This window comes from Myxine glutinosa, chromosome 5 (assembly GCF_964187855.1).
Source record: "Myxine glutinosa chromosome 5, kmMyxGlut1.1, whole genome shotgun sequence".
In the NCBI taxonomy this organism is placed as follows: domain Eukaryota; kingdom Metazoa; phylum Chordata; class Myxini; order Myxiniformes; family Myxinidae; genus Myxine; species Myxine glutinosa.
Window position 1 is genome coordinate 5,195,465 of NC_136265.1, and position 16,541 is coordinate 5,212,005.

The following is a 16,541-nucleotide window of genomic DNA, read 5'->3' on the forward strand; positions in this document are numbered from 1 at the left end:
TATTAGACTTGTACTTTTTTTAGTGAAACAACACTGGTATGATTTTCCAAATTATGCATTGTGCTACACCGTTTATCTGTCTATAAAAATAACTCAAAAACTAAAACATATCATCCACCACGAGTGTACACAAAAAATATATGAAAAGGCATGCACTTTCCACAAACCGAAACTATGTCAGTTGGAATTTCCCGCCGATAATCAACCCACAGAACCCAGTGCCGAAAGTGACGTCAGTCTATTCTATATCTATATTCTATATCTCAGTCTGAGATTCGTTGCGGTGCCCTGATTAATTTCTGAGGGGGGGGGGGGGGGTGGCTTAAGAACTAAAAGTGAACATGTTAGATGGCGCCACATACAACTCTATTATAGATCCCATCTTTGAGATGGATCCCATCTGCTGGCAATTGCATTCTGTGGGAAGGGCAAAGCTTGGATTGGCATCACTCTGCCACAGTGCATCTCAACTCTCAACTGTTTGCTGATTTGGCCATCTTACTCTCAACATTGTCAACTTCAATCGATTACAAATCTGGATCTTTCAGGCTCATCCACAGGTAATGTAAGTGAAGGCTCAACAAAAGATCCAGGCTGGTGTCACTTGATTACAAGTGTAAGCATCATGTGGAATGCGCATCTAATGCGCATCATTTGGAAGGGCTTCCAGGTGTGGATAGAAAGCAATCATCCTGGCAAGGAACCCCAGATTCGAAGCACTGACCTCAAAATTCGCAGCATCAAGGAGGATGTTTGCCACGAGACTCTCGCTGCTGCTCTCGATGATGATTCATGTGTACAGAGCTTTGACATGTTCGCGAAATACCTACATTTTCTGCGAACCAAACATGGAGACCTGGCTCGCTTCTGGATGATGTATATTGATATGGTAGAGACCCTGCTGGGGTTGATTCGTGCGGATAGAGAAGGCGACTGGATGCTTCACTTGGCTTGTGTCAGAAGAGTGATCCCTTGGTGTTTCGCAATGAACAAGGTGAACTATGCTAGATATCTACCAGTGTACTATGCACAGATGACGCAACTCCACGAAACATGCCCCGAGTTGTACAGGCATTTCAATCAAGGCTACTTCTCCGTACAGCTTAGACCAGGGAATCCATTTGCCAGAATCGCTGTTGATCAGACAACAGAAGAAACAGTAAACAAAGATACGCAAACAGCTGGAGGAACACGAGGTTTTAGTCTTCGACAAGGGGCTGTGTCACGATACTATCTAACTGCAGAAAATCGGGCTACTGCACTGAGGCAACTACGAGAAACTATCCTTGTGAATGGCAGCGACACATCTCACGCCAAGCACCCTGACTTGTCTACTTCTCGCATCAAACGTGATGAGTCTGGCGTCACAGCTATCTGTGATCTACTGGAAAATGACTGGACCAATCCATTCGCCGATGATCCGTCATGTCTTCTCAGTATATCTACCGGAGCGGCTGCGAGGGAGGACGTTTCTAATGACCTACTCAACACCCTGCAAAAGGGGGAAGCGGCGTATCAAAGCTTCCAGAAACGTCTTGAAGAGGGAACAGGCTTTCATGACACATTGAACAAGCTAAACTTGAAGACCTTTGGTAAGATCAAGCAGAAAGTTGTGAAGGGCACAAACAAGGAGATCGTCCTGAGAGCTGACAGACAACTGTTTGCCACCATGATACTCATCGCCAAGACAAGGAACCTCGACATGCAACTTGTCCTTTGTCACCCACTAGGGCCGTTACCATGGTCTTTGGCAAACGTTGATGGGTCAATGAAAAAAACGAACAAAGCTGCACTTGCGAAACACATGGAAGGTCTTGTGGAACCAGCCGAGAACGTTGACAAGCGAAGTGCAACAATAATTGATGCGATGGCTCTCATACAAAAGATGCATGGCGAGAACGACACGTTCGAAGAACTATCTGACCGCATCCTTGCTGCAGCGCTTCACGCTGGTCAAGGCAGTGAGCGCATCGATGTTGTCTTTGACACATACACAGAAGAATCCATCAAAGCAGCTGAGCGTGTGAACCGCGGTTCAAATGAAGGCATCAGTTTCAGCGAGATCAGACCCGCACACAAAATCATGAACTGGCGGCGTCTCCTTGCTTGCAGCCAGACAAAGGAGAAACTGGTTGTGTTTCTGGCGGAGTCGTGGAAACATGAAACAAATCGCGAAAAGCTAGGCAACAGAACACTGTATGTCACCTGTGGTGAAAAATGTCTGGTACTGACCCGCGATAGGTGGAAGTTGGTGCAAGCACTCGAATGTAGCCACGAGGAAGCAGACACGCGTATGTTTCTCCACGCAAAGCACGCCGCTACCCACTACAAGACGATCATCTTAGTGGCAGATGACACCGACGTTCTGATCATCAGTCTTCATCTCAGCAGAACCATCGATAGTCAGCTCTTCATCAGACGAGGAACAAAGGTTCGAGTCAGAATGATCGACGTTGGAAAGTTGGCTGCGGTATTGGGGTCTGGAGTTTGCAGTGCATTGCCAGGGCTTCATGCATGGAGCGGGTGTGACACTGTGAGTGCTCTGGCTAGCCAAGGAAAGATAAAGGCTTTGAAGCTTGTGCAAGCGAATGAGCTGTATCTTCAAGCATTCACAGATCTGGGATCTTCGTGGAATGTACCAACAGACGTCTTCAATAGCATTCAGGCCTTCACGTGTCAGCTGTACGCCAAGAACACGAATATCGTCGGTGTTAATTCGCTCCGTTATCACATGTTCTGTGCAAAGAAGGGCCAGATCGAATCTGGACAATTGCCGCCTTGTGAAGACTCCTTGATGCAGCATACGCTTAGGGCCAACTATCAGGCGGCTATCTGGCGACGCAGCCTTGAAAACCTACCAGACGTCCCAACACCATCAGCAGGACATGGTTGGGAACTCGATGATGGCGGTTCGCTCACAATCCGATGGATGGCGGGTCTACCAGCTCCAGATGTCGTCTTGAATCTCATCTCATGCACATGCAGAAGGACGTGTCGACCGTCAGATTGCTCCTGCATACTGAATGGGTTGAAGTGCACTGTTGTGTGTAAGCTGCAGGGATGCTCCAACATGGTGCAGGATGATGCTATCGTGGCTCAGGATGCCAATGACTCTGATGGCGACTCTGATGATTAACTTTGTGTGCACTGTATATTGTATAGCATATGTTGTTCTCTATTATAATGCAGGCCAAATTGCCTGAAAATCTTTATAGACAGATAAACGGTTTAGCAAAATGTATAATTTGGAAGATCATACCGGTGTTATTTGACTAAAACATGACATGTTCAATGATACCTCCGCTTGCTTATTAGGAATATACATCGTATGGTGTTAAAATCAGCTCCATACGTCTTTCCAAACTCTAGTAATGAATAATTAATATAATTGGCGGCCATTTTGAAATCCAAGATGGCCACCAAAGTGCAGATTTCCTATGTAACAATTTCCGCCTGCTTATTAGATATCGTATGGTGTTAAAATCCTCTCCGTACGACATTCCTAACTTGCGTTATCGTCAGAATAGATAATGCCAGCGGCGGCCTAAGTCATTTTATGCCTCTTTACATTTATTTGTTGTAAACTCGTGGTGGATGATATGTTTTAGTTTTTGAGTTATTTTTATAGACAGATAAACGGTGTAGCACAATGCATAATTTGGAAAATCATACCAGTGTTGTTTCACTAAAAAAAGTACAAGTCTAATAATAAAATATTGAAAAATATATGATTTTTTTTCGATAATTGATTTTTATAATAATTAATCTAAAACAAAATGCTTCATATTATTTTTTATTTAGACGGTACACATCGGACGTATATTTAGTCGTCAACCGCACATCGATAGCTAGTATAGAAGTCCAGATACACGTGCAACAATGTACCCCACCAAATGGGCATTTTCGAGCTGGGTGGTTTCAAAGATGGCGTCCATCCGGGCACTAAGCTACCGTTCTCAGATGTCCATCACACCTTTTCTGACACTTGAGACATTGGTCTAATGGAAAATCATAATGAGAATTACTCCCCCCGCCGGAGCATTACTTTTGGTCTGGCTCAAGGACTATAAAGCATGTGGTGAGGTGGAAAGAACTGGGAAGTGGCCGTGTGCTGTGTGCAGGAAGGGTGTCAGAGTGAACTCCATTCAATGTACAATGTGCGCTGAGTGGGTTCATCAAAAATGTAGTGGTCTGAGAGGGTTATTAACCAGTGTGGCAGCTATATTCAAGTGTAAGGTGTGCACAGAGGGAGTTGCAGATGGAGGAAATGTTGAGTTGGATCTTGGAGACGGCGTGAAGCTGGAAGGTGTGAAAACATTTTGCTACCTCGGAGACATGCTGAATGGAGAAGGTGGATCAGACTCGGCAACGGTTGCAAGAGTGAGATGTGCATGGAAGAAGTTTCGGGAACTGAGTGGCGTGCTGATGAGGAGGGGAGTGTCGTTGAAGCTGAAGGGAAAGGTGTATGCTGCATGTGTGAGAAGTGTTATGATTTATGGGAGTGAGACATGGGTAATGAACGTAGAGCAGCAACGAAGGCTGGAAAGGGTGGAAATGCGAATGGTTTGGTGGATGTGTAGAGTATCGTTGAGAGAGAGGAAGACAAATGATGATTGCGAAAGATGATGGGAATAGAGCCTGTGATTGATGCTGTGAAGAGGAACAGGTTGAGATGGTTTGGTCATGTGTTGCGGAAGGATGAAAGTGACTGGTTGGGAAGAGTGGTGGAAATGAATGTAGAAGGAAGTAGAGGACGGGGAAGACCGAGAAAGACTTGGCTAAAGATGGTGGAAGAAGAAATGCGGGCAAGGGGGTTAACAAGGAGAGATGCAGAAAATAGGGCAAAATGGAGAAGATTGTCATGGGGACCGCAAGGCTAACCCCCGCTCTAGCAGGGAAAATGGCCTTTAAAATGCATGTTGTGGTGTGTGTGTTGTATACATTCAAATAAATAAATACAAAACACAAACATTTTAACACAAATAATAAAACAATTCCGGAAGTGGTCGAAGTTGGTGTTAAGGGTGCTTCTTCTTCCTGAACGTCATCATACTTAACTCAGAAATGTGATGAACGACACATTCACCAGAATATATTCAATGAAAAGGTAAAATGATGATTTGACATTTGTGATGGATTCTGATTTGGATGTAATTGCTTTTCCATGATAGTTGCCATCATTTCAAATATGTTAATGTTTCTTTTACGTTTGAGCAACTTCAGTTACACCAGTTATAAACGCTTATACACTTTACTTGGGGTACAAGTACAAATACAACTTTGTCTGGGCGGTAACATAGGCGACGTGGTCACGCGGCGAGAGGCGTAAATTTTCTATGTAAATGTAGCTGTGTAGCGCCACCTGGTGATGGTGGCAGAGGGTATTACGATTTCCTTTTTTACCTGGGCAGCATTGAGGTAATGAAGCACTCTTTGCACGGGTAAATTTTTCCTCCTTCCCTTCCCCTTCCACCCCCCCCCCCCCCAAAAGATGTATATGTAGTATATCTTTGCCATCCCACTCTCTTCCCCACCCCACCCCCTTCCACTCACCCCACTCCATTCCTCAACCCTCCCTCTCCAGCCTCCCCCCTTCACCCGGCAACGCCAGGTACTCCTGCTAGTTACTTAATATGATGTAAATGATGTATGTCAATCTCCCAACGTCACCGATTAACTATTACATGGGACCATGAACATGCATGGCACACAGGTCCTGGCCAACAGGGGGCACCAAGTGCCACACCGCCGCACGTTGTAAGGCATCAATTGTGCGGTTAACGAGGTTGTTGCATTGAAACTCCAGGGAAAGAAGTTAAAGTTACAATGCAACTTCTGCCTCTGGTGCATTCTGGGAAAAACACACAGAGCTGTCCACAGCCATGTGCTCAACAATCCAAACCATAACTCCATTTCTAACATCTCGACACGTTTACTTAAGGATTGCCATGGAAGCTATTGGAGCAAGGCGCATGCTGACGCTGAACAAGTGCACCCTGGGAGACGATGCTGCGTACGAGGTGGTGGTTGGTGACGAGAGATGTGCCACCGAACTCTTTGTGCGAGGTAAATGGACGTTACACTGGGTGGTGCACACTTTCAACAACAATTACTATATACAGTGTGAGGTAAATGGACATTACACTGGGTGGTGCACACTTTCAACAACAATTACTGCATACAGTGCGAGGTAAATGGACATTACACTGGGTGGTGCACACTTTCAACAACAATTACTACATACAGTGCGAGGTAAATGGACATTACACTGGGTGGTGCACACTTTCAACAACAATTACTATATACAGTGCGAGGTAAATGGACATTACACTGGGTGGTGCACACTTTCAACAACAATTACTACATACAGTGCGAGGTAAATGGACATTACACTGGGTGGTGCACACTTTCAACAACAATTATTATATACAGTGCGAGGTAAATGGACATTACACTGGGTGGTGCACACTTTCAACAACAATTACTGCATACAGTGCGAGGTAAATGGACATTACACTGGGTGGTGCACACTTTCAACAACAATTACTATATACAATGTGAGGTAAATGGACATTACACTGGGTGGTGCACACTTTCAACAACAATTACTATATACAATGTGAGGTAAATGGACATTACACTGGGTGGTGCACACTTTCAACAACAATTACTATATACAGTGCGAGGTAAATGGATATTACACTGGGTGGTGCACACTTTCAACAACAATTACTCTATACAGTGTGAGGTAAATGGACATTACACTGGGTGGTGCACACTTTCAACAACAATTACTACATACAGTGCGCGGTAAATGGACATTACACTGGGTGGTGCACACTTTCAACAACAATTACTATATACAGTGCGAGGTAAATGGACATTACACTGGGTGGTGCACACTTTCAACAACAATTACTATATACAGTGCGAGGTAAATGGACATTACACTGGGTGGTGTACACTTTCAACAACAATTACTATATACAGTGCGAGGTAAATGGACATTACACTGGGTGGTGTACACTTTCAACAACAATTACTACATACAGTGCGAGGTAAATGGACATTACACTGGGTGGTGCACACTTTCAACAACAATTACTATATACAGTGCGAGGTAAATAGACATTACACTGGGTGGTGTACACTTTCAACAACAATTACTACATACAGTGCGAGGTAAATGGACATTACACTGGGTGGTGCACACTTTCAACAACAATTACTATATACAGTGTGAGGTAAATGGACATTACACTGGGTGGTGCACACTTTCAACAACAATTACTATATACAATGTGAGGTAAATGGACATTACACTGGGTGGTGCACACTTTCAACAACAATTACTATATACAATGTGAGGTAAATGGACATGACACTGGGTGGTGTACACTTTCAACAACAATTACTATGTACAGTGCGAGGTAAATGGACGTTGCACTGGGTGGTGTACACTTTCAACAACAATTACTATATACAGTGTGAGGTAAATGGACATTACACTGGGTGGTGTACACTTTCAACAACAATTACTATATACAGTGTGAGGTAAATGGACATTACACTGGGTGGTGCACAATTTCAACAACAATTACTACATACAGTGCGAGGTAAATGGACGTTACACTGGGTGGTGTACACTTTCAACAATAATTACTATATACAGTGCGAGGTAAATGGACATTACACTGGGTGGTGCACACTTTCAACAACAATTACTATATACAGTGCGAGGTAAATGGACATTACACTGGGTGGTGCACACTTTCAACAACAATTACTCCATACAGTGCGAGGTAAATGGACATTACACTGGGTGGTGCACACTTTCAACAACAATTACTATATACAGTGTGAGGTAAATGGACATTACACTGGGTGGTGCACTTTCAACAACAATTACTACATACAGTGTGAGGTAAATGGACATTACACTGGGTGGTGCACACTTTCAACAACAATTACTATATACAGTGTGAGGTAAATGGACATTACACTGGGTGGTGCACACTTTCAACAACAATTACTACATACAGTGCGAGGTAAATGGACATTACACTGGGTGGTGCACACTTTCAACAACAATTACTATATACAGTGCGAGGTAAATGGACATTACACTGGGTGGTGCACACTTTCAACAACAATTACTATATACAGTGCGAGGTAAATGGACATTACACTGGGTGGTGCACACTTTCAACAACAATTACTATATACAATGTGAGGTAAATGGACATTACACTGGGTGGTGCACACTTTCAACAACAATTACTATATACAGTGCGAGGTAAATGGACATTACACTGGGTGGTGCACACTTTCAACAACAATTACTACATACAGTGCGAGGTAAATGGACATTACACTGGGTGGTGCACACTTTCAACAACAATTACTATATACAGTGCGAGGTAAATGGACATTACACTGGGTGGTGTACACTTTCAACAACAATTACTATATACAATGTGAGGTAAATGGACATTACACTGGGTGGTGCACACTTTCAACAACAATTACTATATACAACGTACTGCAACCATGGATGCAGTAACTCACTCACAACGTACTGTAACCCTGAATGCAGTAACTCACTCACAACGTACTGTAACCCTGAATGCAGTGACTCACTCACAACGTACTGTAACCCTGAATGCAGTAACTCACTCACAACGTACTGTAACCCTGAATGCAGTAACTCACTTACAACGTACTGTTACCCTGAATGCAGTAACTCACTTACAACGTATTGTAACCCTGGATGCAGTAACTCAACGTACTGTAACCCTGGATGCAGTAACTCACAACGTACTGTTACCCTGAATGCAGTAACTCACTCACAACGTACTGTTACCCTGAATGCAGCAACTCACTTACAACGTACTGTTACCCTGAATGCAGTAACTCACTTACAACGTACTGTTACCCTGAATGCAGTAACTCACTTACAACGTACTGTTACCCTGAATGCAGTAACTCACTTACAACGTACTGTTACCCTGAATGCAGTCACTCACTTACAACGTACTGTTACCCTGAATGCAGTAACTCACTTACAACGTAATATTACCCTGAATGCAGTCACTCACTTACAACGTACTGTTAACCTGAATGCAGTAACTCACAACGTACTGTTACCCTGAATGCAGTAACTCACTTACAACGTACTATTACCCTGAATGCAGTAACTCACAACGTACTGTTACCCTGAATGCAGTAACTCACTTACAACGTACTGTTACCCTGAATGCAGTAACTCACTTACAACGTACTGTTACCCTGAATGAAGTAACTCACAACGTACTGTAACCCTGAATGCAGTAACTCACTTACAACGTAATATTACCCTGAATGCAGTCACTCACTTACAACGTACTGTTAACCTGAATGCAGTAACTCACAACGTAGTTACCCTGAATGCAGTAACTCACTTACAACGTACTGTTACCCTGAATGCAGTAACTCACTTACAACGTACTGTTAACCTGAATGCAGTAACTCACAACGTACTGTTACCCTGAATGCAGTAACTCACTTACAACGTACTGTTACCCTGAATGCAGTAACTCACTTACAACGTACTGTTACCCTGAATGCAGTAACTCACTTACAACGTACTGTTACCCTGAATGCAGTAACTCACTTACAACGTACTGTTACCCTGAATGCAGTAACTCACTTACAACGTACTGTTACCCTGAATGCAGTAACTCACTTACAACGTACTGTTACCCTGAATGCAGTAACTCACTTACAACGTACTGTTACCCTGAATGCAGTAACTCACTTACAACGTAATATTACCCTGAATGCAGTCACTCACTTACAACGTACTGTTAACCTGAATGCAGTAACTCACAACGTACTGTTACCCTGAATGCAGTAACTCACTTACAACATACTATTACCCTGAATGCAGTAACTCACAACGTACTGTTACCCTGAATGCAGTAACTCACTTACAACGTACTGTTACCCTGAATGCAGTAACTCACTTACAACGTACTGTTACCCTGAATGCAGTAACTCACAACGTACTGTAACCCTGAATGCAGTAACTCACTTACAACGTAATATTACCCTGAATGCAGTAACTCACTTACAACGTACTGTTACCCTGAATGCAGTAACTCACTTACAACGTACTGTTACCCTGAATGCAGTAACTCACTTACAACGTAATATTACCCTGAATGCAGTCACTCACTTACAACGTACTGTTAACCTGAATGCAGTAACTCACAACGTACTGTTACCCTGAATGCAGTAACTCACTTACAACATACTATTACCCTGAATGCAGTAACTCACAACGTACTGTTACCCTGAATGCAGTAACTCACTTACAACGTACTGTTACCCTGAATGCAGTAACTCACTTACAACGTACTGTTACCCTGAATGCAGTAACTCACAACGTACTGTAACCCTGAATGCAGTAACTCACTTACAACGTAATATTACCCTGAATGCAGTCACTCACTTACAACGTACTGTTAACCTGAATGCAGTAACTCACAACGTACTGTTACCCTGAATGCAGTAACTCACTTACAACGTACTGTTACCCTGAATGCAGTAACTCACTTACAACGTACTATTACCCTGAATGCAGTAACTCACAACGTACTGTTACCCTGAATGCAGTAACTCACTTACAACGTACCATTACCCTGAATGCAGTAACTCACTTACAACGTACTATTACCCTGAATGCAGTAACTCACAACGTACTGTTACCCTGAATGCAGTAACTCACTCACAACGTACTGTTACCCTGAATGCAGTAACTCACTTACAACGTACTTTTAACCCTGAATGCAGTAACTCACTTACAACATACTGTTACCCTGAATGCATTAACTCACTTACAACGTACTGTAACCCTGAATGTATTAACTCACTTACAACATACTGTAACCCTGAATGCAGTAACTCACAACGTACTGTAACCCTGAATGCAGTAACTCACAACGTACTGTAACCCTGAATGCAGTAACTCACAACGTACTGTAACCCTGAATGCAGTAACTCACAACGTACTGTAACCCTGAATGCAGTAACTTACAACGTACTGTAACCGTGAATGCAGTAACTCACAACGTACTGTAACCCTGAATGCAGTAACTCACAACGTACTGTAACCCTGAATGCAGTAACTCACAACGTACTGTAACCCTGAATGCAGTAACTCACAACGTACTGTAACCCTGAATGCAGTAACTCACAACGTACTGTAACCCTGAATGCAGTAACTCACAACGTACTGTAACCGTGAATGCAGTAACTCACAACGTACTGTAACCCTGAATGCAGTAACTCACAACGTACTGTAACCCTGATTGCATTTTCCTTCATTATGTCATTCACCCTCCCATCCCTCCATCAACTCTTTCATCTCAGCAATTACTCCCTTTATCCGCCCTCCTTCTGTCCTCCATTACCTCATTTACCCTGTTTTCTTACTTCCAAACTGATCCCTTCCCACCCCTCTCACCACATTGTCCCCTCTCCCCACATTGTCCTGCTTGCAGAGCCTGCTGTCCTCATTGTGACGCAACTGGAGGACCAGACCGTCACAGTTGAAGAGAGAGTGGAATTAGAGTGCGAGGTTTCTGAGGAAGGAGCAGCCATCAGATGGTAACATCACCTGGTGGAGCATTCAGAGTTTAAATTGGAACTTGTGCCTGATGCAAAGATGTTCCTTCAATAGAGGTTGTTCGGAGTGATTATGGAAGATGGTTGTTTGTACAGGCAAAGTAATGAAGACACACAGAAGTTGTGCGATGGTGGTTTACTTGTTAAATCCCATGATTTATATCCGTGATGTTTCTAAAAGAATTTTGAAAATTTTTTTTTTTTTTTTTTTTTGTATACTGAATCGAGGCTCGTGAAAGAGCTGACATTTACTTCACAAACAAATCAACCAGACAAACAAAATATATAAAAAGAGGGAGCGGAAGACAAGAGAATGGGAAGCACGCAAACACTTGAGAGCACACAACATTTAAGAGAAGGGAGATGTGTGGGAGGGAGAGGGCTTGGGGGGAGGAGGCGTGGGAAGGGGGGGGGGGGGGGCGGGAGAAGTATAAAACACAAGGACACCAAGGACTTCCAGGACAGAAGTTGGTATTTCAAAAAGTGGATTGGGGTGAAATTATCGGGGATAGAAAAGATCAAGGTTTTGGATGGAGGAAGATAAGAGATGGTGGTGAACAGCTGTTTTAAAGACCTGGAGGGTGGAGTGGGATTGAAGAGAGTGAGGGAGTTTGTTCAAGAGGCGGGAGAAAAGAGGAATGAAGGAGTGAAGGTATAGTCTAGTAGGAAGACTAGGTCCCCCTGCACCCCCCGGAGATATACTTCTAATCAGTGTTTCTAGATTGGAAAAAATGTGTAGAAAATGACTAGCTATGGCCCCAAGCTGAAAAAATGTCCCACATACCATTTTTATGCAAATTACTGCTGCAAATTTTATGCAAAATTATGCAAATTTTATGCAAATTTTTGATGAGGAGTAGAGTTGAGGGGTCTTTGAGGGCTTCATCGAGGTGCTCTCGGTTGCAAGACTGGGTCATTCTGAGAAGCACAGCAGGGTCAGAGATCATGATGTTCTCCTCAGTGAATCTCTCCATCAACAGCCTCTCCATTGCCTCACACACTGTTTTGAGGCAAAAGAGGGACTTTGCGTAGGCCTTTCCACTGAGAACACCTTTGAGAGATCCACTTGTTACTAGTTGTGCCTCAAAGAGAATCTCTGCATATCCAGAACCACGCATCTTGTGTCCAGTGAGCATCCCGATGTAGTTCATGGATGTGTGGAAGGGTCCAATCGTTACTACATGACTAGCAAATTCATTTGGCCAGCGCCAGATGATGGGAAGGGCTTTCATGCAGACACCCAGATCAAATGTATTCAGGACCCATCTCTGACCCACCTCAGCAGTTGCTGCCTCGGAACGCTTCAGTAGCTCACGAACAACTGCGTTGTCTGTGATCGGTTGGTGGATAGGCGTGCAGTAGTCGACTGTTGATTTGCTGGGTGGGGGAGAACCAGTTGCAGAGGTGAAACCCCCTAGCCCAGGCACAGGCTGCAGGCCACAGCTTCCGATGCATCTGATGAAGAGCCAGATGTAGTACTCTTGCATCGTAGTGGCATAGACTGTGTCATTCTCTGCTGGCGGTGTGAATGATGAGCCTTCAGGGAACTTCGGGCCAACGCGAGTAAAGTGCAAGGGTGGGAGAGTTTTTGGTGTGTCGACCTTCAGGCTACGCTGTTGTGACCTATTGATGGTAGGTAGCATTCGGTCCTTGCTGCTCTCGAACCCGGGCTTGACCTCCTGCACCATGATTCCTCCAGCACTGTTTACAATGTTGCTGCCGTGCACACTGGTAGTGGTTTTATTCAAGTTGTCCCACTCACAGTGGAATACAAGGTTGCCCTCTCCTGTCACAATTTGTGGTGTACGATAAGTTGAGACTTCATCCAGGACCTTGGCGAGAGCAGTTTCCAACTCCAAGGCGAAATCGTAGCTCTCAGAGTGTCCAAGCCTGTGTAGTATTGTGGTGAGCTGTTTGCTTCGGAACAGGTGCCTTACAGTCACACAGAGGAGAATGTGCTTTGGTAACTTCCATTTTCCATCTGACACTGCACGGCACAGATCTTGTCCAATGGAGAAGACCAGACGCTTCACCTTTTCTGTCTCGATGCCCTCCTTGCCAGTCATTAGCACGCTGAGAAAGCGGACAAGGTCTGGAGGTAGGATGTCTTCAGGATTGAGCTCCATGTCTTCAGCTGTTGGTGGCCATGGTTGGTCTTTACACTCTCTGAAAGCCTGTAGAATACCCTGGCGAAGTTGGAGGGCAACATTTTGGTTCTTGTTTGTGCTTCCGAGTGTGAATGCTCGTGCGAGAGCATTGGAAACTGTTATGTTTGAGCTGTGCACAAGCCAGAAAGAAATGACATCACATTTGTCATGATCAACCTTCGTGAAGTGGATATGCTCCTTGATTGGGTCATTCTGTAGGCGTTTCAGTAGTTTCTCTGACCGATAATTTGAGTTCTCATATCCATTCAGTTTCAGTTCCTCGACATAGAGCAAGCGCAAGGAAGAAAGCTGTAGAACTTTATTCTGCTGGATGACCTGGGTTTGAATGTGTTCCAGTACTGAGTTGAATGCCTTTTCATGGGCGGCTGACATGCAAGCCTGCTCCTTTGGTGCTTCGGCTCTGTGAATCGCACGCTCATAGTTGTAGAATGCTGTGCGGAAAGCTTTAAAACATGACGGATGGTGTTTGGCCTCACATGCAAAGAGGTCTTTGTTTTTCACCTTTCGATGGAGTCGATAGAGACCCATTTTCTCAGCCCGTGTTTCGATTTGCTCCCATGCATTATCTTTGTTTTTAAAGGATGGGAAGGTTGTAGGCCTCTCAGTATTGCGATGAGCATCTTTGGTCTCAACTTTCTCACAAAATATACACTCTGGCGGGAAGATGGGTTCAGCAGAACCTCCTGGTTTACGAGGAGAGTGATGCCATGATGAGGTTGATGGCCCTGGTTCTGTATCATCTCCCAGACGATGAAAGTGGCGGACAAAGTGCTTATAACACTTGCTGTGATATCCTACTCTTTCTAGGTCATCAGGAAGAGTTGCCGGGATCTGATCACATACTGATTGCATACGACATGGGGAGTCATGCGGTTGGTTGAGACGTCTATCCCGGATCTTTTGAAGCAGTTGCAGTTTTTCTGAAGCAGATCCTTTAATTTTACGGAGGGGCGTGAAATCCCCATGATCAGACATGGATGGTACATGAAGGATGCATGTAGGAGGAGAGCTTTGGGCTGCAGGTTCTACACTCCGTTTTCTTTTGGGCATGCTTGCTGTCGATGTCTACCATCACTGTTAAATGACAAATAAGAAATCACGAATGATGTTAAAAGTGCCTGTGAAAGGAGGCTCTGAGTTTTCAGTGAGGTAACAGAGGTTCTGAGTCATGTTCTACACTAGGGTACTTTTTAGCTGACTAAACCATGTTTAGTGGCATCAAAAGTGCTAATAGCTAAAACATCTAAATTCTTCCACACTAACGTTAGCTATCTAGGCCAATGAAACATTGTGCTAAGTTACTGTAGCTAGCTCAGCTGTCGTGCCTCTTTCTGGTTCAATTCATATACAGAAGTCAACAGATATGTCTCATGTTTGGCATTAACAAAAGTTTAAGTTACACCGACATTAGGAACATACTGTACATAGATGAGGCTAGCTTTAACGTTAGCTAACATGGTGCTAGCTGGCTCAGCTGTTATTCTGCCTGTTTATGATTTCATGCAGAAACTGAAGTCAAGAGTGTGAGTAACATTATAGTTAGCATCTTACCTGGCTAGATTGGAGGATGAATACCAAGAACAACACACAGATGGAATGGAAGACTGAACTTTCAACTGAGGTATTCAATAACATCAACGTTACCAATTGATACGAGCGCGCGACATTACCAATTGATACGAGCGCGCGAGCGCGCATGTTACATGGATGGAAATGTAAAATGGCAGCTATAGCAGCACTAATTTGGATCTCTAGTCTGTCATTTCTGCACTGTGATTGGATAACATAAAAAAATATGTTTGGGAGTTAACAGCAGGAGTTGGTAGATTTTACGTGGGCTGGGTGAGAAACCTTTAAATAAGCAAGTGAAAATCTCTCGCAATACAAAGTCAATGGTGGGAAGAAAAGTTGAGTGGTACCAATGTTACTGCCAATGTCCCGCCCCTATGCAAGACTCAGGAGCATCTTGTTGACATTTAACCTTGAAAATACCTGGGTTTAGACCCCTTATGTACCATGTTAAGTTATCTGCAGTATTAACGTATCCTTATCATTTGTAAAACTGATTATTTTGTAATTACAGCATTAATATGCATACTAGTATACCATAGACACATGTAATCATGTTATGAATAGTTCTATCATGATCTATGCCCTTCAAAACATGGGTCTAGACACCTTCATTTTTCAATTATCTGCAATATTGGCTGAGATATGTCAAAAATCGTTTTTTTGATAATGGCAGCAGTAATTTGCATAAAAATGGTATGTGGGACATTTTTTCAGCTTGGGGCCATAGCTAGTCATTTTCTACACATTTTTTCCAATCTAGAAACACTGATTAGAAGTATATCTCCGGGGGGTGCAGGGGGACCTAGTCTTCCTACTAGACTAGTAAGCAGAGAGTCTTGATTTTGGCAGTTTAACCATAAGAGGGTTGCAGGCAGATCTTGTGCGACCTGTAGGAATATTTGCGGGACAGAGCCCAGAGAGAGCTGGGGGGCAAGGCCAGAGAGGAGTCGGGAGAAGACGGAAAGACCACCAACCTGCCTGCGGTGAGTGAGTGAGAGGCCCTTGGAGTTAGCTTCATCACGGGAGATTCCAATGATTCTGAATGCTTTGCTTTCAACAGCGTGAAGACGAGCTAGGTGTGAGGCAGGAGCACCAGCCCAGAGGGGAGAGCAGTATTCCATTGAGCTGCGGATG

General features: G+C 43.9%; 1 protein-coding gene across 2 annotated transcripts in view; it reads left to right on the plus strand.

Annotated features, from left to right (window-relative positions):
- The window catches only part of LOC137428018 (myosin-binding protein C, cardiac-type), a 139,960-nt gene that overhangs the window by 45,782 nt on the left and 77,637 nt on the right, over positions 1-16,541 (plus strand). For both annotated transcript variants that reach the window (XM_078777529.1, XM_078777528.1), the window contains exons 12-13: positions 5,942-6,066; positions 11,544-11,649. In XM_078777529.1, the coding sequence (XP_078633655.1) occupies positions 5,942-6,066; positions 11,544-11,649 (231 nt within the window). The remainder of the gene's footprint in view (positions 1-5,941; positions 6,067-11,543; positions 11,650-16,541) is intronic.